Below are 27,577 nucleotides of genomic sequence, written 5' to 3'. Positions count from 1 at the left end.
GCTACAGACGTTCTATTGTGTGGATCCTGCCGGTCCTCTCACACGCTTTCAGCAAATTATGTCAACAGGCTACCAAAAAGTTATTGAAAAGCTCCACTGCTGGAGATGTGTTCAGGGCAGTAGAGACTCTGCTCCTCCTGGCCTCAGCCCAGCACGGATAACCTAATCAGAAACATACCTACTACACTGGATTTGACTCCAATAGTGAAAAGCACCTTCTGCTCAGGTAGCAATGAGAGCTTCTGTTTCCCTGTCACATAATAGGTGTCCCAGGCACATAAGGGCACCTGTCACATAATAGGTGTCCTTCACAGCTGTGAGGCAGGCCCCACCAGCCCATTTTACAGAGGAGAGAACAGTTTCCTATCTCGCCTGTAGTCACCCAGCTAGTAAGTTCTGGAGCTTGGGTTTGGCCAGGTTATCCTCATCCCAAAGCCTGCATTCTTGCCTCAATACCCTGTTCCATGTTTGAAACGCTACGTTTAAAATGATATTTACTTCAGGAGAAAAAAGTCCTCCAGGTGGGTGCCTACATTGGCGCCAGGAAAGGTTTTATCATACCAGGAGTCTTAACGAAGCCCAGCATCCTCTGACTTTGGCCCCCATCACCCAATGGCTCGAGGTATCCCTGCTGAGTCCCCACTGGACAGCAGGGACAGCCCCCTCAGCTCCTTCCAGGAAGCTGCCCTGAGCTAATAGGAGCAGGGACTGGGGAAGACAAAGGGTCCATTTGTCATTAAGGGGTAGAGGTCAGGTGGGCACCCTTGGTGGCAGCCAGGGATGATGGAGAACATGTGACTTTCCACTCAGCCAGGAAGGGTCCAGCATAGATGCTGCTAATAAGAACCAGCCTTGCCACTCTCAGGGGCCACCTGCCTCCCCTCTTGGAGTTTGATAAATGGTCCAAGCAAAGGGGGACCCCTCCAAGCACTTTGGAGGAGGGTTCACCTTCTAATGAAGCAAGCTAGAATACAGTGTTGGGGCACATTGACTTTAAGAGAGCCTCAGTAAATCGAGGGGGAGGCTGGACCTCCAAGATGCTGGCTGGCCCAGCAGGCCCTGGGCAGGGGATCTGCCAGTCCTAGGAAATGCCCCATCTCGAAGTGTGACCATTCCCTCTCTGAGCTCTCCAGCTTCTCTTCTGGGCCAGGAGATAGCTGAACTTCCAGTCCTCATCCACTAGGAGCCACCCCACACCAGGTAGACACACCTACTGAGGGTGTCTCAATTCACTCCATTCATATTTGTTAAGAGCCCAGTGCCTGCTAGGTGTTGTGTAGAAACCCGACCTCTGTCAGCTTGCCCTCTAGGCACATGATCTAGTGGGAGAGACCAGCGATCACATAATCTATGACAATGCAGACAGCAAGTGCTAAGCCAGGGGATGGTTAGCGAGCTGTGGGACAAGGAGGAGGCACCAGCCTTGGGGAAGGAGGGCAGGCAGGGAAGGCTTCCTGGAGGAGGGGATAATAACTGCAATCAAGGACCCATGAGAAGCCCTTACATTATGGTCAGGGGTTGGGCTTTGTCCTGAGAGTGTGAAGAGCCTGTAGGTTGTGTTAGGCTGATGTGGGACATGACCAGATTTGCAGTTTAAAAGGTTTTAGAAGGTCCAGCATGCAGCACGTTTAGAAGAGGCTGCAGTGGGAGGCTGGCTGGAAGGCACTTGCAACAACCAAGGCCTAGACTGGAGCAGAATCGGTGGGGCTGGCCAGGAGGGCTGGACTTGCAAGCTATTTTAGAAGTGGACTTGAAGGATTTCGTGATGATAGAAAATGAGGATTGAGGAAGAAGCAGGAGCTCAAGATGACACCACATTTCTGACTTGAGTAGCAGAGTACCCTTTCCCAGAAGGAAGAGCAGATTTTGCCAGGGGAGATGAGATGAATTTGAGCATGATGAATTAGAGATGCCATAATGTCCAACGGGAACTGTCATCTGCTGCTGGAGGTCAGAGCATGTGGTCTGCTGGAGCTGGCTTGGACGGCTGGCAAGAGTGGACCATGCACACCTCACCTCCTCCCAGCTGCGTTCAGTGACCTCATGTTGGTAGCTTGAAATTGGCTATGGTGGGTGTATTTACACCACAGACATTGGCAGATGCTGTACAAAGCAGGGCTCTCCTCTCCACCCTCCCCCACTCAGCTAATGGTTAAACATTTGCCAGCATGGAGTCTTGTTGGTGAGGGAGGCAGAATGAGGTGGCCCCTGGGCAGAGACACAATTGACCATCTCTCGAGGGTCAAATAAGAGAAGGGAGACTTCCTGGTAGGCTTTTTCCAACAAGAACCTTCTGTCTGTGTATTTGCAAGTAGGAGAAAGACAAGGAGGAGTAGACATAGGGGTCTGTCTGCTTTCAGAGGTGGGGACCTCCTTCGGCTCCCTTTTCACTCTGACCTTGAATTAAGAGAGAAGATTTCAGAGATCAATGTAAAGCTTATTTCCCTTGTTCTGGTTCAGAAGGATGTAATATCAATCCATGAATTAACGTACAAATACATCTATTTTGTATACATTTAATGTGATCCTAATCCCTGTGCATGTTTTATGAGGTTGGAAATCCAACAAAATTCTACTAGATATCAAAATGTATTATAAAAACAGGACAATCTAAGTAAACATATGAACAGAACAGAATGGGGAGGCCAGGAATAAAGCCAAATGCATGTGTCAATTTGGTACATGATCAAGGCTTCATTTCACAATAGGAAGAGAAAGATCAATTGTTCAAGAAATGATGCTGGGACAACCGATAAGCCACTTAGTAAAAGGTAAAATGAAAGACGGTTGTTTGGTTTTTTTTATTATTAAAGCCAATTTATTCATTATATTGGAATAAATTCCAAAGAACAAAATACTTAGATACAAAACCTGAAACCGTAAAATACAAGGACAAAGCATGAGTGAACATTTTATAATTCTGAAACTGAGGAAGGCCCTTTTAAACATGACACAAAACCCAAAAGCCATAGGAGAAGATTAAATTTGTCTATATAAATATAAAACACACCAGAAACAAAATAAATGACAAATGCCAAATTAGAAAGAATAGTCATGACATATATGACTATCAAAGAGTTATTTTTCTTGACAAAGTGCTTCACTCAAATCAGCAGGAAAAAAACAAACAACCTACTAGAAAACATTGGTAAAGAGAAACAGGCAGAGAATATTGGAAGAGATGTCTAACCTCAGGATATAATTGAAGAGATATAAATTAAAGTCCAGTTCCAAGTCTCACCACATGCCTTTCTCAGGCCCAGCCTCTCCAGAAAGTGGTGTCCCAGTTTCCACTTGGTCCGTGACAACATTCTTCCCCAGATCTCTGAAAAAGCCTTGGTTAGCCCTGGATTTGATCCTGGTTGGAGAGAAGGATCCTGCTACCAGGGCTGGCTCTGTAATTAACAAACTGTGTGATTATCCCTACCACGTAAACATTGTCCCTAGAGGGATTGAAGATGTTTCTTGGAATCCTCTCCTCCTGACCTTTTCTTCAGGCCTCTTGGTGTGCAGAGTAGTTTACAAAAAGTTTACACTGGGAGGTTTCAGAGATGACATTGTATGGTTTCCGGGTTTTCTCCTTGGTTTATTCTTAGCATCATTTATCCTTGAGAGGAGAAAAGCCAGGGGCCCTTCCGATAGATGAGTGGGATCTCCTCCCTCGTGCCCTTTTGGATGGCTGCCACAAGCCCATCCTAAGCCTGCGGCAGACTTCAACTCGCTCCCTGTTGAACCAGCGCACCCACCCTGATGGCAGGGTGCCCATCCTACCCAGCTGACGTGTTCCCTGAGCACAGGCCACTGGGCACTTATATTTGCGGCTTCAAGGAGGACCCTAGCAGCCTGGAGATGTTTTAGGGTCATAGCATGTGAATCCAGAGAAATCTTCTGGAGAGGATCTGATTCTAAAACTGCTGCTTGACAAGGACAAACTTTCATTGATCACAAGACATATTGGGCTCAAAAGCAACCTTGCTCTATTCTGGAGCTTCCCTGTTCAGTTCAGTTCAACAAGTGTCTGATGATGGCAGCTACCATTTCAATAGGCTTTACAAACATAATTAAATGTAATTTGATGATCCTATGAGGTTATACTGTTACCTCTATTCTATAGATGAGGAAACTGAGGCTCTGGGAGGTTAGACAACTTGCTCAGGGTCACACAGTCATAGTTGAAGGCAGGATTAGAATTTAGTCTGCCAGTCTAGAAAGCCCATGCCTGGGAAGAGATTCTGGCTGTGTCAGCCAAAGGAGACCCCAAGCTGAGAACTGGGCATGTTAGTTTGGTGGTGAACGGCGGGTGAGCCAGTGTGTCTGAGCATAGAATAGATGGAAAGATGTGGCAGGAAAGGAAACTAATATGGTTGATGGGGATGGGATTGAGGGATGGCCTTGAACATAGTAGAAAGGAGCCCTTGCTTGTTCTTGAGAAGGAGAGTGACAAGACTCACGTTTCTTAGCTCTCCATCACCCTTGACCACCTGGCCATCCCTCCTCAGCCCTGCATCATCACAGCCTTGTGCTTCTTCTAATCTCATCACATCCCCTTTGTCCTGAATCTTGATCATAAACCACTGGATCATAAATCACTGTGGCCAGTGAACCTGCTTCTAGTCTCCATCCTAAATATTTATTTGTGTTGCACTCTGCACCTCCAGGAAAATAGGCATAGATTGCTCTGCATCCCACAAAGATTAGGGGGTGCTCAGAGATTGCCCAACTGCTAGGAGAAGCCTGCTGGCTAGGGTGAGAGGAACAGGAGCAATCTGACCTAGTCTAGCCTGAAAACACACATTTTGAAGGTCAGGTTCTGATATCTAAGCCATCCTTAGATAAGTGGCCATGAGCAATGACTCGTGTGTAAATAAAAAAGAGCTTAGAGGATCGCAGTCCAGGAGTTCCATGTGCTGTGGGCTGAGTCTCCGCTGGCCCCACTGTCCCATGCGTTTGTTTACAAGCCATGCATCCACAGCGGTGAGGAGCTCTCCAGGAGCCACTTCCCAGAAGGAGACCCAAAGGATGCTGGCCCCTTTCTGTTCCTTTCCCACCCCCAGCCCCTGCAGGAGATTTCCTATGATGTTCCATTTCATCTTTCTCCATCTTCCCTCCCAACCTACTAACCACAGTGAGTGTCCCCCAAGGACGATCACACAAAGTGAGAGGGATGGGAGCAAAGATGAACTGGAGGCCTAGGCATTGGCCGCATCTCCTCCTTGCTCAATATCACGTGTCTCTTGTTTTTTTTTTTCAGGGTCAACCAGGCACTAGAGGTTTCCCTGGATTTCCAGTAAGTGGAGAAGGCTGAAGTTAGCTGTGTCCCAGGTGGTCTGTAGGCCTGATTGGGTTAAACTTCATCTGAGATCAGCCCCGGTTCCACTCTTTCTCTCCCAAACCCTGGTCATTAAGGACTTGCTTCTACAGCCATTCATGGACACCAACTCAGGACAGTAGCTCAGCAGTCAGGTCATGATGCAAGGAATAAATACAGGGAAGCAAATACACAAATTAAGGGGCAGCAGGACAGGCCCCAGGTGAGTGAAGTCACAGGCTGATAAACCCCAGCATGACCTGGGAATATAGAATGGATGATGCCCTGTGGGAGAACATCCTGCAGCTCAGCCTGTGCCTGAGCTTTGAGAGGAGATCCAGCGAGGGGGAGGCAGAGGGGTGGCCATCTGGGTGTCCTTGACCTCTGCCTATGGGGCCTAAGGCAGGTTTTGACAGGCAGAGCAGAGGGAGCAGTTCCCCTTCTCTCCCAGCCTCAATGCAGGCCAGCCCCTGATTTCTAGGAACACACCACCTACTCTGCACTCAGGGCAAGGGTGAGGTCTTTGACATTAATGGGGAGGCCACCCATTGGGTTCTCTCTTGTGCTGTGCACCTGGCATCCAACATTCTATTATTCTCAACCCCATTTCAGGATGGGAAGTTGAGGCCTAGGCTTACCCATGGTCACATTAACAAGTATGTGGTCAAGCAGGGCCTTGAGCTGCAACTTATCAGAATCCAGAATCTGTGCTTTTCCCCACTGCCCAGGCAGCCTCTTTGGCAGGAGTCCTGTGATGCTCAGTCTTTACATCTGGCCTTTCTGGTTTCAGGGTCCCATTGGGCTGGATGGCAAACCGGTAAGTGGACCCGCTCTCAGAGGAGGGCTCCTCCCCTCACTGCAGGTCAGTGATCCTGGATCTCTTGGTCCTTCTGCAAGACCCTGAATCCTTGGAAAATGCTTTACTTAGAAAGAAAAGTCCTGGGGCTGAAGGTTGTCACTAGTGGGAAGTGGAGGGGGCCATTTGAGTCACCCCGACCCCAGTGGCCTTCCCCAGGGCACAGGTCCCCAGCTGCCCAGCTTGGCTTTCAAAGTCCAGGCAAGAGCCATCCCTAGAATGGATGATTCTGGTGGGGTGGGGGTGAGGTCAGGAGGGAGTGAGGAGAGGGGAGGGTACGGAGGTCAAATCACTGGTCTGAAGAGCCTGGCCACTCATGCACATGCTTGCCCCTGCTCCCCAGCACCTGTGTCTCCCATGGCCCTGTCCTCGAGGTCAGGGTCTCCCTCCCTGATTGAGACCCCACACGTGTGCTCAAGTCCATGTGGAGACTGCTTCCCACCATAGCTCCTCTCTTTGTTCATTTCAATCCTTCAGACTTGGTTCCCTTACACAAATGTTCATGGGGGAAAGGAGTCCCCTCCCCAGTCCTAGGAGCAAGTGAGCTGGAAGGGAGCATGACCCATCCAAAGCCCTCAAAGTGGATGGAATGCAGCCCCACTCACAGCCACACCTGGCCCCACCACTCGACTCTCTCAGTTGAGGGACCCTAGCACCACCCAGTCACTCCCCAACTGCAGGCCAGCAAGCTAAGTGCAGCCCAGGGGTGCCAGCAATCATTTCCACTCATGTCATGGGACCAGGCGTCCCCCGAAGCTACCCCGGACATGTGGATGGGGTGAGAGTTGGGATCTAGGGAGACTACCCCCACCCCTGCTCTCTGAAGGGCAGGCAGCTGCTAGTGAGGCCCAGTGAGGGGCAGTGAGCAAATGACCTTGCCTTAGGGAGTGGGTGAAGGAGTGCACAAGCCAGAAGGTGCAGATGGAGCACAGGGGACAGGGAGGAGCACAGGGAGCAGGGAGGAGCATGAAGGACAGGGGGTGGAACTTCTGGGCTGCAAACAGTGCACCTGGTGCTCACCCTTTTCTCCTTCCAGGGCCACCCAGGACCAAAGGGCGACATGGTAAGAGCCCAGCTTTCCTGCCTTCCCGAGATGGGTGGGGGTTGGCCCAGCCTCACAGGCACAGCCAAGCACTGCAAAGTGGGTCCCACAGGGACAACAGGAGTGGCTGCCCGTGCTGGTCACTCCCCAGCTGTGTAAACCACATGCCCTGGATCCTCACATCAATATGCAGTGAGGAGAAATGGGCAGGGGCTTCTCCATCTGAAGCATGAGGATGGGAGATCCAGAGAGAGTGCACACCTGGCTGGTAGCACACAGAGGTCGGTGTACAGCTTAGTGCTCTGAAACCACACTCGCATGGGCCTTGGGAGACAAGGTTTCATCTGCACTCACAGGGGACACTTTCTCTAGGAGGCACCATCTCTACTGAGCCCGAGGTCCCTTAAGGCCCCATAACCCCTTCCCGGTGCTGGCTGTGCCCTGAGCCACCCCAGGACTCCAGGGGTTCCTGCCCCACTGGGGCTGGTGGTGCCCAGTGGATCATCTCAGCTGGGGGTGCCACATGCATCATCCCAAAGGCCCCTTCCCCTCTCCCCATGCCTTCCTGGGAGTTTCCGTTTGGAGGTTGGGCCACTTGGCAAGTCAGGAGCAGGAGCAAGGTCTTCTCTTCCATGTCACAGCATCCCACGGCCACCACCCAGATGGATCTGCCCAGGGTAACTGGAGTGCCTCAGGCCCCAAAAAGGTGGAGAGACAACCTTTGCCCCAGCTTTCTCCCGGCCCCTACCTTCTGCAGAGCTTTGGAAATAAATTTGCTGTCTCTGCGGACCATCCTTTCCAGAAGGGAATGAGGGGCTGCCCACTCTCACGGTGGGCCAGGTCTCAGCAGGGACTGATGGGCCATTAAGAGCAAATGGGCCCCTGCTCCCACACTGTGGAGTGTACTTTGGTTTTCAATAAATCCCTGCTTTAAAAAAACAAACAAACAAACAAAACAGCCCTGGGCTGGGGTGCATTTCTGCCTCCTAAGTTCCAGGTCACACCTACACTGTGAGGGACCATCTCCCGCTCCACAGGTCAGCGGGCCAGGAATTTGTGCGGGGTGGTGAAAGCAATGCAGCAGGTGCCCCCTGTCCCTGTTCAGCGGGGGTCTGGCTCATGCCTTGCTCCAAGCGCTGGTGTGAAGACAACCCTTGACCCATGACTGGGGCACTGCCAGTGTACCGAGGGAGGCAGGTAATCTTGTGGATGGAAAGGGGGATGGTGGAGTGTTGGTTGCAAGGCCTGGGCTCCAGCCTAGCTCTTCCTAACTTGCCAGCTCCCTCTGGGCCCCAGCCTGTCCTCTTGACTCAGATCCAACTAACATTTATTGAGGGTTTGCCACGTGGTTGGCACTGAGCTAAGCACTTTGCATGACTGTCTCAATCCTTAGTGTAACTCTGTGCTCCAGGTCTTACTAGAATCCCCTTTGGCAGGTGTGGAAACCAAGGCTCAGAGAGTCTAAGTAACTTGCCTGAAGTCACACAGCTAAGTGTCCAAAACAAGATCGAAACACAGTTCTCAAATTCCTTCCCTCCACATTGTATTACTTTCCTCCCTTTCTGTTTCCCTCACTCTTTGTCAGCCTTCCTGCCACCTTCCTTCTTTTAATGCATTTTTTTATGGAATATCTAAAATGTGCTGGGCACTGCTTCAGGTGCTAGGGATACAGACGGGAGCAAGAGAGAGACTGTCCTTGCCATCTGTAGCTCACAGTCTAGTAGGGAGACATCCTTTTAAATAATCACTCATATAACTAACAAGTTGCTTTGCAATGAGTACTATAAAAAGATAATCCTTAGTGCCCTGGAAATCTTGGTATAACAAAAACCTCACCCAGGCCAAGGGTTGGAGACGGCTTTTCTGAGAAAGAGACTTTTGAACTAGTGCCTGAAGAATGAGGATTCAACCGAGAGGAAATAGAAAGGGAGATGGGAATGTGCTTTCTGGACGTGGGAGAATAGCACGTGCAAAGGTCCTGAGGTAGGAAAATCCTTGACATGTCTGCAGAACTGGAGGAAGGGCACTGGAGGCAGAAGGCCCTGGAGGCAGTGACAGAAGAGCTGGCGCTGGAATCCAGGTTCCCCAGCAAGGTTTCCTCTCTATCACAGCTGCCTCTGCTGCAAATGCATTTCCCCCCGTCCCTACCCCGTTCCCAGGCATGCTGTGCACATGCATGGAGTAGTGGAGACCGAGGCAGGAATAAACTGCCATGCTGCATTGTTATAGAGGCATAAAGGGCTTGGGGTGCTCATCCCTTCAGCCCGAGCTTCTTTCCCTCTCTGGCAGCCTTATGCTACCATAAGGTAGCCCATGGCCCCCCAGAAGTAATAATAATGGTCATCCTCTAGGCAGCACTCTGTCATCCTCATAACAGCTTATCATCCCCACTTCATGAGAGGGGAAATTGAGGCACAGGGTGGCTAAGTACATTGCCTCAGGCCACAAAGCTCCTAAATACCAGAGCTGAGATTCAGACCCATGCGGTGGGGTCCTACCCCTCCATCACACCTCCTCTCAGCTGCCAGCACTTTGTCCTGGAGGAAAGGGACCCTTCCATGGGGCCCCTTTTCCTGTCCTCACTCTGCCACACCGTCCCTCTGCCCCACACACTTGACTGCCTGTCCAGGGATCAGAGCTAACTCAACAGAAAAGGCAGGCCCACTCCCTCTCTCGTGAGCCCACATCAGTGGGATAGATCCCCTGTCTGCCTCATCAAATCCAGCAGGCCACACAGCCATCTGATTCCTGTTTGGCTTGGCATGGGTACCCGAGCTGTTAGTTGCCCACCGCTGTCCAGCATCATTACCTTGGCCTGCTCTTCATCTGTCTGTCTCCTGCCCCAGAGGCTGTCCCCTCCGCTGGCGTCCCACTGGGGCACTGGCACTCACCCTCATTGTTTAACCTGTGTCCTCACCTGTCAAAAGGGAGTCACCTCTGCCCTGCCCCCCCCATTTCACATTATTCCCAAGAACCTGAAATAAGGTGTTGAAGTGTTGGGAGGACACAGTTGTACAATAGTGCAGTTGGGGTGTGGACAAGATTGGGGGTCTGAGACTCAGGAATGACATACGGGCTGTAAAGCAAGGCCTGGACTGAGTCCAAATCTCACCCACCACCCACAGGGCTGTAGGAAGAGTGAAGAGTGCCAGGCACTCAGAACACGCCTGGCACACGAGAAGCAGACAGGCGCCTTAGCTATGCTTCAGTGGCAGTGGCGGTTCACGGAGGGCTGGGGGCAAGTGCTAAGCACATCGCCCGTGGCCGTGGCCCTTAAAGGGGCAGGTGCTGCCTGGCTGGAGATAACTGGTACCATGTGTTGTTGGGCCTTGACATAATTAAGAGAAACTTGAAATCCAAATTTTTATTTGCACTCTGCTCGCTCTTAAGTGTTGGCAACTAGTTGAAATAAAACCATGTGAGACAAACGAAATCCCTATGAAGACCACGACTGTCCCCTGGGCCACCGTTTGGGATGTCTGGTCTCAATTGTCCAAGTCTCTGCAGTCCTGAAACTCCACCTGCCCCTCCCCCATCACACTTATCTCTCTGTCCTGACAGAGGATGACCTGGTCACCTGTGGTCTGGGCCCGGGTTCCCTGCCAGATGAATCATGCGTTGCAGAACTTCATTCTAAACACTCTGCCAGGCCGAGCGCGGTGGCTCCCACCTGTAATCCCAGAACTCTGGGAGGCCAGCACGGGCAGATTGCTTGAGTCTGGGAGTTTGAGAGCAGCCTGGGCAACATGGCAAAACCCTGTCTCTATAAAAAAATAGGAGAATTAGCTGAGCACGGTAGTGTGTGCCTGTAGACCTAGTTATTTGTGAGGCAGAGGTGGGAGGACTGCCTGAACCCAGGAGGCGGAGGCTGCAGTGTGCAGAAATCACACCACTGCACTCCATTCTGGGCAACAGAGCGAGACCCTGTCTCAATAAAACAACAAAAGATAAATAAACACTTGGCCAGCCACATGGGCTGGGAGTGCCACATGGATGGTCCCAAAGGCCACTTCTCCCTTCCAGTGATGCTCTTGGGAGTTTCCCAGTTTGGAGGTGGCCCTGTTGGCAAGTCGGGAGCAGGAGCAAGGCTCTCGCACATCACAGCATGCTGCGGCCACCTCCCAGATGGACCCACCTATTGGGATCCATGGTGCTTCAGGCCCCAAAGAGACTGGTGGCTCAAAGGGACCTGCTTATGGCTCTAGCCAAGTCTAGAAGCCCTGACTCCCAAGGTCTGGCCCAGTTCCGAGCATTCGGCAGAGTGGAAACAGCTGGACCTTGGCCGTCAGACAAACCTGGGCTCCTGTCCCAGTGCCACCATTCACTGAGCCACGGGGCCTTGTCTCTGTCACCTCGCTTAGGAGCTGGAGTGGACACGAGCATCTCCCTCACAGGCACATACCTGAAGAGCCAGCCTCAGGGTGGATCCTCAGCTCATAAGGCATTTGTTTTCTCCTCTTCCCTCCACCAGCCTTGGTGCAGCCTCCTAAGAGAGCCAGAGAAGCTGGGCCCTCCCCAGACAGCAAGGGTCCCTCCCGACCCCGGCTCCTTTCCTAGCCCTGCATGGACAAGACAACCTTGAAGGAAACCTCAAGACCCCTCATATTCCTTGGAGAAGTCCGGAACATGGCTTCAGTTGCCAACTTCCTGCTTTCTCTCTTTTGCTGAAGGTTTCTCTAAGGCCCCCATTGTCTGAGGCACTGGCCCAGCCCCCCAGACCAGAAGCTCTTCTGGTTCAGTGGGCTTCACTGCAGCCTGGGAGGCAGGAGGTGGAATGTGCTAGTGTCACTCAGAGGCTTGATGCATGTGAGGTAGGGGGTCCCATGGAGCGGAAAACTCCCTGACCTCTAGGTACAGCCCCTCCATAGCTGGCCCATGAGATGCTGGTGGTTGGAGGAATGGATGAAAGATGCCATCTGTTCTTCATCACAGCCCTAGTCCTGCCCACTGAGGGGTGAAGCAGCTGAAACTCTGTGAATGAGGCCACCACCTTGAATGTGGTGGGCATGGGAAGACCTGGCCATGGCTGGTAGAGCCCAGCCTTCGGGATTCAGCCCCAATCCCCACCCAGGCAGGTGTCCCTGATTGCCCATCTTCTGTCTGCCCGCTGACCTATGTGTGTTTGCTTCCCACAGGGTCTGACGGGTCCCCCAGGACAGCCGGTTGGTACCTTGTCCTTCTATTTTCCCAGCAGAGAAGCTTCAGGTGGCTGTGACCTTAGCTTTGGTTTCTAACTCTCTCATCTCTGTCTCTTTGTAGGGACCCCAGGGACAAAAAGGAGAAAAGGTAAGAGCAGTGGAGGTTTCCTAGAGTCTCCATCTCAGGAAATGGCCTCTCAGTTGGTAGAAAGGGGTCGATTATGGTTATTTTCAAACTTTAGTTTTAATTGACAGAACCAGGAAAGCCCCTGAGGTGCCGCATAACAGATTGGGTTGACACCACTCCAGGGGACATCCTTTTCTTGGAGTGAGGGGTCCTCTTGGAGGCTGGTCAGGGTGACAACCTTTTCCAGGGATCTTCCTGGAGCCTGGCCCTCTTCAGCCTCTTTCTGGGCCCCTCCCAGCTGTCACTCCATGGTGTTCCCTGACACCTCCATGAGCCTCTGGGATTCTGAGGCATCAATCTGTAAACCACTGGCCTGGCCTCCTGCCCTCTCTGTCTTGTTCAATTTCTGATAGAGACTCTGCTGTGCTTGCCCTTGGGCCGCTGGTACAGGGGCCTGGCACTCCCAGCTCAGAGAAGGTGGCTTGGGGTCCCCCATGGTGCCAGCTGCTTCCATCCAGTGGCTCCTGTTCAGGGCTGTCTGGTGGGCCTGCCTAGAGGGTCAACCTTTTGCCAGGCATGGGGCATAACTCCCGACTCTGCCATTATGGCAAGTGGTGTAAGGCGAAGCCCCACCCCTAGGCTCCCTGGGGCCACTTCCAGGCAGGCTGTGGAAGTTGCTTCCCTGCTGCTACCCAGGGGCAAGGGAGGGACTTAGTTCTTCTGCCTCAGAGGGCTCAGACCAAAACTAGAGCAGGAGGGCTGGTGAGCGGTGAGATGTGTGGCATGTCCTGAAGTGCTGGGGGTGCCCTGAGAGACAAGTATCCCCAACAAGTGCCTAACACCACCTTTCCCTTCCCTCTCCTCCCCAGGGTCAGTGTGGAGAGTACCCACACCGGGTAAGTGAACCCTTAAAATTGAGCAGGGCCCTTTGATCCATCCCTGGGGCACAGCACCCAGCTCAGCCTCATCTCCCTGGGGTCTCCAGTTACTAACAGATCATGGGGGAACAGGAGCACCCAGTGCCCTCTGCACTCAGCAGTCAGAGAGGGGAGCTTGGGGTGGTGGTGCGTCTGGTGGGAACAGCTGATGTGCTGTGTGGAGCCGTTCATCACCCGTGCGTGTCTGTACATCTGCCCCTTTGTACGTACATCCGACTCGGTATGTTGGAGTCTCCTGCTGTGTGTCTGGAGCTCTGTGGCTCCTCTGCACATGGCCCTCTGTGGCAGCGTGACTTGTGTGAGTCTGTTTGACTCCCCACCCAACCAGCATGTGTGTGCAAGTGCGTGTGTGTGGCGGTGGGGGGGGGGTGCCTGGCAGTCTAGCCATGGCCAAAAAAGTGGGACTTTTCGATTAGTCACTGTATCAGATGATGGTGTTTCACATCCAAACCTCGAAGATGGGAGATAATCGGGGACTGACTGCAGCAATTCAAGGATAAAATCTCTCCTTGGCCTCTTGAAAAACAGAGGAAGCCCTTCTCCAAGCAGGGTGGGGATTTCAGGCTGAGATGGTTCCTCTGCCCACCCCCGCCTGCTCCTTCCTTTTCCTTGCTCCACTCCAAGATACAGAACCCAAAAGACTGCTGTTGTCCTGTTAGGAATCTTCAAACTTGTGTTCCAGCAGCAGGGTCGATCTTGGGACAGGGGAGAGCAAGATACACACAGCTTCCTCCAGCAGGAGCCCCATTGACCTGGACCCAGAAAAAAATGCCCCTCATTTTGTGGATTGGCCTCGTTGCTCCCAGACCTGGACAGCAGGGATGGAAGATGAGCATCTTTAGGCATCTCTCCCCTCTGTCATGTACCCCATGGTGCTCAGCTTCCCTGGCTGCCCAGCCCTGCCAGGCAGGTCCAGGTGGTGCGATTTTGGGAGTGGAGACAGACATAAGCCGGGCTCAGTGTCAGCTTGACTCTAGAAGGCCGTCAGGAGGGCCATGCTAGCAGGGCCCAGCCTCTGCCCAGACCCTCCGGAAGCTGGAAGGCAGGCCTGAGGTCTGGGTTCCTGGGCCAGGGAACCACTGTGAGCCTGGTGCATGAGAGGCTGGGATGGGTTTAAGGCTACGGCAGTGCTGGGCCCGGGCTGAGGAAGGCAGGCCAGCAGCAGCGCAGTCAGAGCCAGCCCATCAGCAGCATGTGCTCCAGGGATGCAGGGGCCCTGGTGTTCCGGCCAGCCTGATCCTGATACAATAATAGAAGGTCAGCTGTGTTAATTTGAAACGATGGGCTCACAGTATTGTTATGTTACCTGAAAGAAAGACAACATCCCCCAGCACAAAAGACAACACAACTGCAGACGCTTTGGTAGTATGTCAACCGTCCTTAGTGAGCGCTTTGGATGGGGTGGGGGCAGGGCTCTCTGCCCCTCAGCCCAAGACAAGGAAAGGGAAGGGCACAGTGACAGAAGGCTGCAGAATACCCCTGGCCACAGGGTGCAGTGAAGCCTGACCTCATGACAGTGGCACTCTGGGGAACATGTCAAGCGTGGGGCGGGGGTGTAGATTTGGGATTCCAGCTGAGGGCAGAGCAAGTTTATTTAGAAGAGGGTAGAAAATCAGGGCGCTTCTAGAGATCTGTTGGCTTTCCAAGGGGTTGGGTTGGGGTGGCAGGTCTCGGGGCCTGGAAGACACCAAGAAATCCAGGTGGCCCCTCCTCCATTCCAGCCTGTGGCTTCCCCAGGGAGGGAGAGGAAAGGGGTGGGGAGCAGGGGAGCTGGTGTCTGTGGGCTCTCCCCTCACGGTCCCTGTCGCCACCTCCATCCCCTCCCAAACTAGGAGTGCCTAAGCAGCATGCCAGCAGCTCTGCGCTCCAGCCAGATAATTGCCCTGAAGGTTTGTAGGTTCTGGAAGGTCTCCGGGCCCCTCTCCACTGAGAGGCTTCCTGAACATACAGCCCAACATTGCACGTCCCCAGGCCCCGGCAGCGGGAGCGGGTGGAGCTCTGTGTGCCACTGCTGTCCAAGAAGGCAGCAGCTGTGACCTGGAAAGGCCACACTTGGGCTCCCCATCCCCAGCTGGGCGCATTCACAGCCCAAGCAGCTCCTGGTTCTTAACACTCACCCCAGGAGTCTCGTGTGATTTAAGCGCTTTCAAAAACAAGCAGCTGATGACAGTATATGCCATCTTTGTTTTCACATGGGCTCTGATGGCCTCCTAAAGCCATGGGTTGCTCAGCTTCAATGGGTAGAGGGACTGGAAGCTGCAAGAATTTCCAGAAATGAAAATCACATTAGATAAATGACTGCAAGTTGCCTCCCGCAAAAACGTGGTTGAGCTTTCTGGAGATATTTTTGCCCAGCCTCTATTTTCCAGGCCCCGCAGCCCCAGGGTGAGCCCTCAGCAGCACTTAGCATGTGCCCACACTGGCCGCACCCTCAGCCAGCTCAACCCCCGGGGAGCTGGGCTTGGCACTGCCCTTGACCACCCTCCCCAGATGCGCTGACACCAGCCTTTCTTGCTCAACCTAAAAAAGAACCCACCAGCCGCACACCAGCCCAACTTCAAGTACCAATTTCACGGGCCTGGTGGTTCCCTGGCCAGAGCCTCTGAGTTGGCTCCCTTCTGTCCACCAAGCAGGGACGGGTGGGGCTGGCAGTGCAATGTTGGGCTGCGTGTCCAGCAGCCTCTGCAGCCCAGCATGGCCACGGAGGGCAAGCCTGGCCGTGGGGGGCCACTGTCCTATTCCGGGGGCTGCTGGTCAACACCCCAAACTCCGACCTGGAGGCCGAGGCCGGGTGTGGACTGAGGGCCACAACTCCTCCCAAGGGACGGCTGTGCCATCCAAGGGCAAGCTCCGCTCTGCATCCTCAAGCCGTGAGAGTGCCCTGTCCACTCCTTCCCTCCCACTCCTTGTGTGCACGCTAATCTCTCTTCTCTCTTCCTCTGCTCCGGTCCCTCTTGGCCGCCCTGCCCTCCTGGCGACTTTTGGCATCGATCTGAATACCTGTGATCTTTGGCCTTTGCCCTCTGGCCCTCCAACTCATCTTTCTCCTCAGCTGCTGCCTCTCCTCAATTCAGTGCGACTGGCTCCACCCCCGGTCATAAAAAGGCGGACATTCCAGGTAGACACCTCCCGTTTGTCCAGACCATGTGTGGTTTCCCAAGGGGCCTGGCAAGCCTGCTGGGGCTGCAGACAAAGCCAGAACCTCTCTCTAACTCAGTGAAATTAAATTAGACAAAAATAGGCCCACGTATACCATAGACATGGAAATACACAACACACAGGCCCCAGAAGACCCACAACTACCACCACACAATGATTACTCACAACAGCCACCAATAAGAGCTGTCAGTGTGTGCCAGGCACCCTGTTACCCATTTCACAGGCCTGGTTATATTTCATTCACCAACAGTTTTATGAATTAGGCATGATCATCCTTGTTTCACAGACGAGGAAATCGAGGCTCAGAGGTTAATCAAGTTGCCAAGGTCACACAGCCAGTACATTGCAGAGTGGGGATTTGTACCCAGTCTCTCTGCCTGTTACTAGCTGTGTCATTTGGGGCAAGTTACTTGACCTCTCTGTGTCCCAGCCTTCTCATCTATAAAATAAGGATAATAACAGTGTCTATTTCACAGGGCTGTTGTTGATATGTAAAGCACTTGGAATAGTTCCTGGCACAGTTTAAGAGATATAATTGTTAGCCGTTATTATTACTATTATCCATATTTTGGAGATAAAGAAACTGAGGCTCAGAGAAGTGAATTGATTTGCCCAAGCTTTTACTAACAGTAAGAGGCAGAATTGAAACTGGCCTTGAAGCAGAATTGAAATTGAAGTCAGGTCTTCAGACCCCACATCCAGGGCTCTCTCAGCTGGACCTACCTCCTCTCTACTTAGAAATGCAGACTGCTTAGCACCTGATCCCTCATAACCTGAGTTTGGGGAGCAAGGGAATTTGTGGAGGGAATGTAGTCCACAACCCACATTGTCAGCAAGTGCTTCCTTCTTCCTGCCTTCCTAACCCAAAGAGGCTTGGATAGGAGCAGATCACAAAGAACAAAGCCATCTGGCCTCTGATCTTCAAGAGATCACAGCTTGATTCCAGGCCAGGTGGCCCGTGGCTGCCCCTGTGCTCCTCACCTTTCTCATGCTGCACTGGGTCCCCCTCCTGGCACAGGGACACTAGCAGTGGCAGGGCTCTGAGCTGCTTTCTTCAAGCCTGACCGCAGAGCCTCGAGCAACCATCCGGCCTGAGTCAGGAGTCAGGAGCCCAAGGGCCTGGATGTTCAGGCACCTGATTGAACAAGGCTGAAAAATCCCTCCAATTAACAGCTAAAAATACAGAGGGACACATGACTCCAGTGCCACCCAAGCCTGCAGGCCACATATCTCATTACGCCTGGCCAAATCCTCGAGAGCCTCCGTGTGCCCGAGCACTCACCAGAGCATGGCTACTCAGGAGGCCCACTGGCAGCTCAGAGAAGCACCAGGCCCACCCCTGTCACCCACCCCAGCCTGTGCCGGACCCCATTCCAGGAGAGCTGAGTCCACACTCTCAGAATAGCTATTCTCCTGGGCCCCAACAGCGACATCCCGGCCTTAGTTGTATCAGCTGTTCTTTGTTGAGCCCTCGCTGGGTTCCAGGCATTGCTGTGAGAATTCTATGCAAATTATCTCATGCATTCCCCACACCAGCCACCTCATTATCCCCCGCTTTGCAAAGGAAGAAATCTAGAGGGGTGCAGGATTCCATCCAGGCCACTGCATGTTACTGCCTCCCTTTTCAAGAGCAAGAAGTGGTGAAGCCAGAACTTTTTGTGCTACCCTGACCTGGTTTCCAAAGTAGAGAAAGAAGACGAGGCAACTCTGAGCTACCTGCTGCAGATTCTGCCTCCAGAATCAGGTTTTTTATGCTGTCAGCCACTATGGGACATAAAAATGCTTGTCCATTTCTTATCAATAAACCAATATTGATTTTACAGGCTCTGCAAGCCACTTAAACATTGGGTCTAAGATTCACTGAAAAAGGAAGCTTTATATGAGATAAGATGTGTTTAGCAGATGGTGCTGGAGGTCATTTCCAAAGTGCAAAAAGGGTAGATGGTGAGCCCTTTTTGCTGGGGGCTTACTTGGAAAGAATAGGAAGAGTCTGCAGTTCCAACTTTGGGTCCTGGCGCCACCCTGAATTCCCATGTGACTTTGATCAGGGAGTTCAACTTCTCAGAGCCTCAGTTCTCTCTTCTGTAACATAGGACTTGTGACGTTATGAAGATTCTAGAATTTCACAGCCAGAAAGGACCTCAGGAGTTTGCCTCAGACTAAGCCTCCCCCATCTTGTGAATGTAGAAACCCACGAAAAATATAAACACATAAAGTACAGGATTCTGAGGAGGTTCCAGGACCCAAGCAGCTGAATCAGGTTTAATGTGGTTGAAAAGGAGGCGGCACTGGTCCCTTTTTAAGGCCTGAGGCTTAGTGAAGCCTTTCTCCGTTCAGAAGAAACACTGACACCTGAGATTTATCAACAACCACCATGCAGCCGGATGGGGGACCTGCAGTCAGGGCAGCTGCCAAAGTGATTTCAACACCTACCTCCTCTGCCATGGACACCCTGAGCCCTAAAGTGGCTTCTCAGAAGGTGTGGCAGGACAGGGCCCAGGCCCCAGAGTGACACTGCTAGATGCCATCTGCCCACAGGTTTTCCAGCCAAAAGATGGTGCAAGCAGGTCTTGCTGAAAGCTTACATTTCTGATTCCCAGGTTGTGCACTCCTATTTATCACCACCACTTCCCTCTAGAGTTTGAAGCAAGCATCATCAGCTGCCTTCCTCACATGGGGAAGCAGGAGACCCGGTGTGTCATAGGGGCTTGCTGAGATCCTCTGAGAAAGGTGGGCCGGCCTGGAACTCTGGCCACCTGCATCCCCCAGCCTCCACCCTGGAGCTCCCACACCTGCCAGGAGGTTCTGCTTCAGCCCATCTGCAGGGATGGGCCCCTCCTCACAAGAGCTAAGCCCAGATTGATCCCAGAGAGGTCATTTAGAAAATAACAAACCAAGGAGCCAGGCTTGGTTTAGATCTAAGATGACTTTGTGTTGCCCCAGCCCTGAGATCTGGGTCACGTGCACCAGGCCGTCTCCTCCTCCCTGGCATGATGCCATCCCTACCTCCCTGGGCTCACAGTCCATCCCCGGGACAGGCATGGTGGCAAGGCTGGGCTCAGAGCAACTGGCTGAGGAGACAAAGGAATAATAACAGCCTCTCCACACAGCATAAAGCACTTCCACACAGCTTCCAAACTCTTTCAACGAAACCAAAGATTGCAGACTCAACTGCCCTCCGAGGCCAGGCAGATCACCTAAGTAACAGAAGCAGGCTGTGTGTGAGAAGGGCTAGGAGGCAGAGGACAAAAGCAGCCAGAGAACTCAGGCCCCGCTTAACAGGCAGCCACTCCTTGGACGTAGAAATGTAGGCCCAGCACAGCCAGGGTTCCCAGTGTTTCATCAGAAGCCATCAATTCAAATTTTGTATGTAAAGTCTCTTGCTCAGTTGTTTAGTGAGCCAAACAAAATTCCATGGGCTTTGACCTAAGGATCCCATTTGATCCTCTGGGTCAGATAGTCAAAGACAGCAAAAAGCTGAGACAGGAAACGAGGGCTATTGTTCCCATTCTATGGCTGAGACACCGGGGCTTAGGGAAACCTGTGCCTCGCCACACAGGGAGGGTGACAGAGGCAGGCCCAGGCTGAAGATTCAGGCCATCTGGCCAGGCTGGGAGCAGACCTTTGGTTGGGCCAGGGGCTGTCTCCCACCCACTCCTCTGCCTCTGCCCCCCGCAGAATGTCTCTCCGCAGCAAGTCCTCTTTGGAAGCCCCACCTTCAGGGACCTAACATCTTGGCGTTCTTCTCACTGCCACCGGCCCCTGCATGTCATCACCACTACCACAGCATCATCACCATCATGCCACCGCCTCCTCCCCCCATCACCACTGCCTTCCCAGCAGAAGTCACAGCAGGCCTTCACCGGGTGCATGGCCTGAGGGTGGGGGATGGTCTGCAGCTCTGGGGGACTTCCCTCTAACATTCGTTTCCATGAACCTCAGGGTGAACAGAGCCAGGCCAGCATCCAAGGCCCACCAGGGCCCCCAGGCCCCCCTGGACCAAGTGGACCTCTGGGGCACCCAGGACTGCCAGGGCCCATGGGGCCACCTGTAAGTATTCCCTTCCTCTCTCCTTCAAGACTTGTCCCAAGAACTCTCTGGAAACCTCCAAACCTTGAATAGGCAGTGGGTCCCCTACAAAAAGCAGAAATGCCTTGGCAGGGCCATTGGATGTGGGTGAACCACACAAGGGGCTATTCATCCCCATCACACTCATCACCTGTTGCACTCTGGCTCTGAAATGCAACCTGGGCCATGTCCCCTGCCTTCCAGTGAGGGGACCGCCAATGGCCTGCCCCATTTCCAGCCCCAGCAGAGAGGAATTTGGAAAGAGAATTCCCAAGGACACCTCTGATGACCATCCCTGAGCCCCTTAGGAAAACCTGAGTCAGAGGCAGTGGGTTCTGAAGGAGGTAGTGAGGGGTCATCCAACCACCTGGCACCCCAGTGAACATGCCCTCCAGTGGGGTGTGCAGGTTTCACACTGCTGGGCCACCTGCCAGCTGAACTGAAGGTCCAGTCAGCCAAGAGCCCTGCGCCAAGCCTGAGGATGCATCAAGCCTGCAGGGCCACTGCCTGGAGGACTCCAGAGAGGCCAACTGGCACCTCTCCAGGCTGGACCACATTCAAGTGACAGGTCAAGCCCAGTGGCCACCAAGTCACCCATGTTCAAGCCCTGGCTAAGACTCCACTCTTTCCCAGCCCAATTTATACAACAAAGCGCCAGGACGGAATAACTCAGTGGGTACCTGGACTTCAGAGAAAACGGGTCTTCCTCCCACCCATAAGACTAATGTTATTGGAGAAGCAGGTAAAGGGCAAAATGCTTTTTAAATAATGTTTTTCCCACATGGTAGAAAAACCAAAACAAAACCTGTTTTTCCTTCTTATGACAAAAGCACCATAAGTTAATTGTGAAAAGAATGGAACATAGACAAAGAAACATAATGTTTGTGCACATCTCTGATAGTTTTGCTGGAATAGAGTCCCAGAAGTGGAATCACTGGGCCAGGATGTCCCCAACAGATAGCACCCTGTGTGTACGGCCACATTCTAGATGGCCTGGTTGCACGTCTGAGCCCTTTGGCTGCCCAGCTTTCAATCTCAAAGCTTGTTATGGGGTCTCCCCGGACTGGGCCACAGCTATGGCCGAACAGAGCACCCACTTGGCTGGGAAAGCCAGCACAATGACCCCTGCAATGCTTGACCCCTGGAATGAATTTTAAATTTTTCCACAATTTCTCCCCAGCACTCCAGAGAGGGGGGTTAGCCTTATTTCCACCAGTTTTTAGATGGGAAAACCTTAAAGGAAGGGAAACTTAGGAAACGGAACCAAACTAAGGCAAGAAATCCAAAAAGTGCTCCAAATTCACTTTTTGCTGACCGCTGCCCTTTCCACCACACCCCCCTCCTGACACTTGGGGCTGTCATTCACTGAACCCAAGGCAGGTGGTTTTCTTTGTTAGGTTGTTTATAACAACAACAACAACCAAAAAAAGAAAACCAGAGAGCATGTTTCTTAAACCAATTGCAACAGACCAGACTCAGGCGTCATGGCTTTCTCCAGCCCACGTTTGCTGTCCACACCTACACCCAAGGCTGCGGTGGAGCCAGCTTTCCCTGACCTGTCCCTCAGCTCACACCACCTCACTGGGGCCAGCTGCCCACAGCACCACGGGCAGAAGGAGACAGAGGCTCCTCCACCGGCAGGCAGGACCAAGGGCAAAACCAAGGCTCTGCTGGGCAAGGCTGGCTTTCTAGGGAGGGGTTCCAATTAGGAGGTGGGTGAATGAGGATCTGGACCAAACCACACTGTCAATTTAGCATGATGCCGCTGACCTACTTTCCATGGGCGAGCACAGCAGAGTTGCCCACGGCGCCCACATGGCTGCAAAGAGGGACATAAGCCTGTTATCCCCACGTGCCCTCAGCAGGTTTCAGATCCTCTTCTGGGATCCACTAAGACTGTTGGCCTATTCTCTTGCCATGGCTATTAGGGGATACTCTGCCCCTAGGGTGCACTGTAAGTATGGCTAGCCCCAACCATTAACCAGTGGAAACCAGCTCTACTCATCTTTTTTTTTTTTTTTTTTTTTTTTTCTGTTTCCACAGGGCTTACCTGGGCCTCCTGGACCAAAGGTGAGTGTCCTTCTGGGTGATGTGTTAAACAGGCGGGAGAATTCCCTACAGGAGGGAAGGGGAGGCAGCACAGAAAGTGACTGAGGCAGGGGCAGAGAGGGATCTCAGCTGAGGGACAGATCAAGCTTGACCCACTTCCAAAACACCAACCTTCTCAAGAACTAATTTGATTCCAACAAGAATTGCACTTCTTGTGTGCTCAAGCCAATGAAGCAAGTGCTACGGGCCAGCATTGAAGGCACAGTCCACCCTCCAAGCAGCGTAGTGTCTAGCTGGAAACTCTAAGCTCATGCCCAGAACATCGTCACAATATCCCAATAAAATAGTGTTTTATAAGGTGTCAGAATGGGAAGAGACCTCTAGGGTAATCCAGTCTCCTGTGAACCCTCACCCAGAGGCCCACAGTGTCAAACAGCCTCTCCCTTTGAAGCTGGGGACCCTGGGGCTCTGGGGACAAGAAGATGCCAAGCACTGATTGTGCCCAACTATCTTATAAATGCAGAAGCTAAGAGCCCTGGGGGAAAGTGACTTGTCCATGTTCAATAGAATCAGGTCTCCTGGGTCTCTACCCAAGTGACTCTTCCCACCGTTCCTCAGCCTCTGCAAAGTGGAGCCTGTTCTCAAGAGTAGAACAATCTGTGTTGGCCTCAGAGGAAGCTAAGAGCTGTTGCTCCTGGGAAGGCTGGAGATGGGTGTTGAAGGGGCAGTGGGACTTGGAGTCATGGAGAGGAAGAGGGATGGTATTGTGTGGGGAACAGCACACATCAAAGTTTGGCAGTGGGAAAACTTCTTTAATGACCTTCTCTTTGTTTCCCCAGGGAGACCCAGGGATCCACGGCTACCATGGCCGGAAGGTAAGATGGAGGGGGAGGACCCAAGTGGGGCAGGACTTTGGACAAATCAGTGGCCTACTGGACCTCAGACCCAAGAGGGTCTCTCCCTTCCAACCTAAGTGGCTGTGCCTGTACTGAGGCAGGCCAGGTTCTCACTGGCCCCCCGAGGGCCTGGATAAGTGGGAGCCAGATTACTGGGATCCACCTAGGCAGAGTTCTTTCTGTGCTGAGCCAGGAGGTAGGACATGGAGGGGTCCGGCTCTTACAGGCCAGAGAGTCAGAAGCACTCCTGCACAAATAACCCCAGTGAAGGCAGACTTTATTAAGTGCTACTGTCACAAGGCACTGCATGATTACAGGAGGTGGAGAGACAAATTTCAGGTTGAGAGAAGTTTGGGAAATATTCTGGGAGAAGACAGCCTGAGAACTCAACTTTGATGAATGGGCAGATGTATCAGTTATCTATTGCCGTGTAACAAACCATTTCAAGTTTACTGACTCTCTGTCACAATTCTGTGGATTGACAGTCTGGGAATGCTGCTAATCTCACCTGGGCTCACTCATGCAGTCACACCAAATGACAGATAGAGTAGGAGGGGACAAGATGGCCCCACTCACATGTCTGGTGGTCAATGCTGGCTGTGGGCTGGGGGCCCTTGTTCTCCACATGGCCTCTTATCCTCCAGGAAGCTAGACAGACTTCCTTACAGCACAGCAGGTCCAGGGCAGCATTCAAAATGGGCAGGTCCCAGTGCATAAAGACTTGTCACATATCTGCTGGTTTCACATTTTCTAATGTCTTATTGGTTGAAGCAAGTCACATGACCAAGTCATGTGAGTCAGTATGGGAAGAGTCTTAGGCTCTACTTCTTCATTGGAGGAGTAGAAAGCATTTGTGGCCTTCTTTTCTTTTTTTTTTGGTTTTTTGGGTTTTTTTGTTGTTTTTTTTGTTTTGTTTTGTTTTGTTTGAGACAGAGTCTAACTCTGTCACCAGGCTGGAGTGCAGTGGCATGATCTCGGCTCACTGCAACCCCCGCCTCCCAGGTTCAAGTGATTCTCCTGCCTCAGCCTCCTGAGTAGCTGGGATTACAGGTGCACACCACCATGCCCAGCCAATTTTTGTATTTTTAGTAGAGACGGGGTTTCACCATGTTGGGCAGGATGGTCTCCATCTCTTGACCTCATGATCTGCCCACCTCAGCCTCCCAAAGTGCTGGGATTACAGGTGTGAGCCACCGCGCCCAGTTGTGGCCATTTTTAATCTACCACTGTGGGCCTTCAACTAGAAAATCTGAATGGAAACAATATTTTAGATAGGTAAACAATTTGAGCAAAGACCCAGAAGCAGTCATTATAATAACTGTAATAGCAATAATAATTTTATGGTAGTCACTACTTACTGAACACGTACTATGGTCTAGGCACTATCTTTCAACAGAAACTGCATTATTTTTCGCCCTAAAACCACTCTGTGAGGCTGGTATGACTATTCTCCTATTTAAAAAATGAGAAAACTGTGTGTCTTAGTCCATTTCATGTTGCTATAACAGAATACCACAGACTGGGTAATTTATAAAGACAAGAAACTTATTTCTTACCATTTTGAAGGCTGGGAAGCCCACAGTCAAGGGGCCCATATCTGGTGAGGACCTTCTTGTTGTGTCATCCCATGGTGGACAGTGGAAGGGCAGGAGAGGGTGAGAGAACACGAGCAAGAGAAGGCTGGGCTCGCTTTTATAACAAACCCACTCTCGCAATCACACACCCATTCCCACAATAACTAACTCACTTCCATGATAACTAACCCACTCCCACAATAACTAACCCACTTCCATGATAACTAACCCACTCCCACAATAACCAACCCACTCTCATGATAAGTAACCCACCCCCACAATAACTAACCCACTCTCACAATAACTAAACCACTCCCATGATAACTAACCCACTCCTGCAATCACAAACCCACACCCATGATAACTAACCCACTCCCACAATAACTAACCCACTCTTGCAATAACTAATTCACTCCCACAATAACTAACCCATGATAACTATCCCACTCCCGCGACAGCAACATTAATTTATTCGTGAGGGCAGAGCTGTCATAAACTAATCACCTCTTAAAGGTCCCACCTCTCAACACTGTTGCATTGGGGATTAAGTTTCCAACACAAGAGCTATGGGGGACACATTCAAACCACAGCACTGGAGCTTGTCCAAAGTCTCCTGGCTCATAAGTGGCAGAGCAGGAGTTCAATTCCAGGTCTGGGTCCTTCCCATGGTACCACCTGCTGTAAGAAGCGCAACCCTGCCCTCCAGACCCTGGCTGGGAAGCTGCTAGAGCCTTCCAGGAGGAGAAAAGAGGCAGGAAGGAAAGGCAGCAGCAGGAGGGGGGCAGAAATGTTGGGAAGGGAAGGGAAGAAGCACTCCTTCCAAAGCACATTCCTCGCACACTGCAGTCAGGAGGTTGCCATAACTACATGGCTTTATGGGTGCCTGGTGAATGAAATGGCAAGACCTGAGAGATCTTTAATTAGTTCTACATAAACTAAGACATTTGTATTGTATCAGGAAGTGGAAATCAGCCCCAGCAGTTGCCTCTATCCACTCACACAGACTCATAAAATTTACTGCCCCCTGGTGCAATGCGGGGTCGGTTTTTCATTAACAGCAGGGCCAGCTCTTTCAAGCTATGAAGGAGTTGCAGGGCAGCAGAGGGTCTCCAGGCATCACAGCGATGCCCTTGGCTGGCATCATACCATGACAGGTGTCTGCATTCTGCTGCAAACTAGAAGAGTGATTCATCCAGAAAGGGGCATGGGGTCTGCTGTCCTGAGTACGGAGTATCCTCTGCTTGGGGTTAGGGTGTCCTGACGCTAGAGGGCCTGGTCCCAGGACAGTGGCAATCCTAGACTCAGATTGTAGGAAGAAACATTTAACCCAGGCTACATTGAATTTGCAGAGAAGACCAGTGTAGCCCTCCTGATGGGGGAACACTTCCGGTACCCAGGAAGCAGGAGATTTGCTCAGAGCCTCCCTGCTCTAGTGTGGAAGAAGGATCATACTTTCATTTGCATGACTAGAAGTAGAGCAAGTGCCAATGAATAAACTCTACAAGAAGAGCAATTCCAGCTCCAGAAGAGGGAGCTTCCTAATCGCCAGATGCCTTGGGAGGGAGGGAGTTCTGGTCACCAGAGGTGTTCAATTAGAGGCTGGATAATGACTGGTCTGGGATGTGTTAAGAGAAGTCTCTATATCAGCTGGGAGACTGAAAATCCCTTCCAGCTCAGGGAAGTCATAGCTTCGTGGGGACAGAGTTGGCTCCATAGCCTTAAGAGAGAAGCAGCTCTGAGCCTTGAGCCCTGGCCTTGAGAGGAGGCTCTGTCTCTCTGAACCTCTGTCCATGTCTTTTCTCCATCCACATCCAGGGCTTGTCAGAAGCATCCCCACTCCTAGGTCTCATGAGGCACTGAGGAGAAGACCCTTCCCCTTCATGCTGGACTCTTGCCTCCCAACCCTTCTTTCTCTGCCAGACCACCCTCTCTGCTCTTCTCCAGTAGCCTCTTCTCATGGAATCTGGAGGGACTGTGAGGCCATCATGCCCCATCACCACCTCTCTGGGTCACTGGAAGGTTCCCATTGCCTCCACTGCTCCCAACCTGTCGCTGAGTCTTTTCAGTAGGTGCCACTGGAGCGACTAGCCTTGCAAAGCCAACAGCCCATGGCTGGTCTGGGCACCCTTTCCTCTGTGCTGGCCTTTACTCTGCTGGGACCCTTATCTTGCCACTAACTCTCCACTGCCTCCAAGTCCACCAAAGGTCAGAGGGCTGGCACTGGGAACTATGACCAGCAGCAGACGGCCCGCCACCAAGGACTTGAGGTCATTCCTTGGGAGGCTACAAGTGCCTATCTCACTGCCCTAGCCTCATTGGGACAGCAGGTGTCTTGACCCCATGATCAGGCAGAAGTTTATTTCCCCTCTGAATCTTGAGATGAAGGGATTTTTCATCTTTGGGTAGTGCAGCAATATTTCAC

General features: G+C 52.1%; 1 protein-coding gene across 6 annotated transcripts in view; it reads left to right on the top strand.

The window, feature by feature from the left end:
• Positions 1 to 27,577, top strand: part of COL13A1 (collagen type XIII alpha 1 chain) — a 156,156-nt gene that overhangs the window by 79,743 nt on the left and 48,836 nt on the right. For 4 of the 6 annotated variants that reach the window (XM_063727362.1, XM_063727365.1, XM_063727363.1 and 1 more), the window contains 10 exons: positions 5,252 to 5,287; positions 6,099 to 6,125; positions 7,201 to 7,227; positions 12,342 to 12,368; positions 12,466 to 12,492; positions 13,341 to 13,367; positions 16,462 to 16,527; positions 20,511 to 20,618; positions 22,680 to 22,706; positions 23,525 to 23,560. In XM_063727362.1, the coding sequence (XP_063583432.1) occupies positions 5,252 to 5,287; positions 6,099 to 6,125; positions 7,201 to 7,227; positions 12,342 to 12,368; positions 12,466 to 12,492; positions 13,341 to 13,367; positions 16,462 to 16,527; positions 20,511 to 20,618; positions 22,680 to 22,706; positions 23,525 to 23,560 (408 nt within the window). Of the gene's footprint in view, positions 1 to 5,251; positions 5,288 to 6,098; positions 6,126 to 7,200; positions 7,228 to 12,341; positions 12,369 to 12,465; positions 12,493 to 13,340; positions 13,368 to 15,241; positions 15,299 to 16,461; positions 16,528 to 20,510; positions 20,619 to 22,679; positions 22,707 to 23,524; positions 23,561 to 27,577 lie in introns of all 6 variants that reach the window. The other 2 variants (XM_063727364.1, XM_063727361.1) reach the window with 1 other exon arrangement.

This window comes from Pongo abelii, chromosome 8 (genome assembly GCF_028885655.2).
Source record: "Pongo abelii isolate AG06213 chromosome 8, NHGRI_mPonAbe1-v2.0_pri, whole genome shotgun sequence".
NCBI classification, from domain to species: Eukaryota; Metazoa; Chordata; class Mammalia; order Primates; family Hominidae; genus Pongo; species Pongo abelii.
Note: the sequence above shows the minus strand (reverse complement) of the source record. Positions and strands in the feature narration are given on the sequence as shown.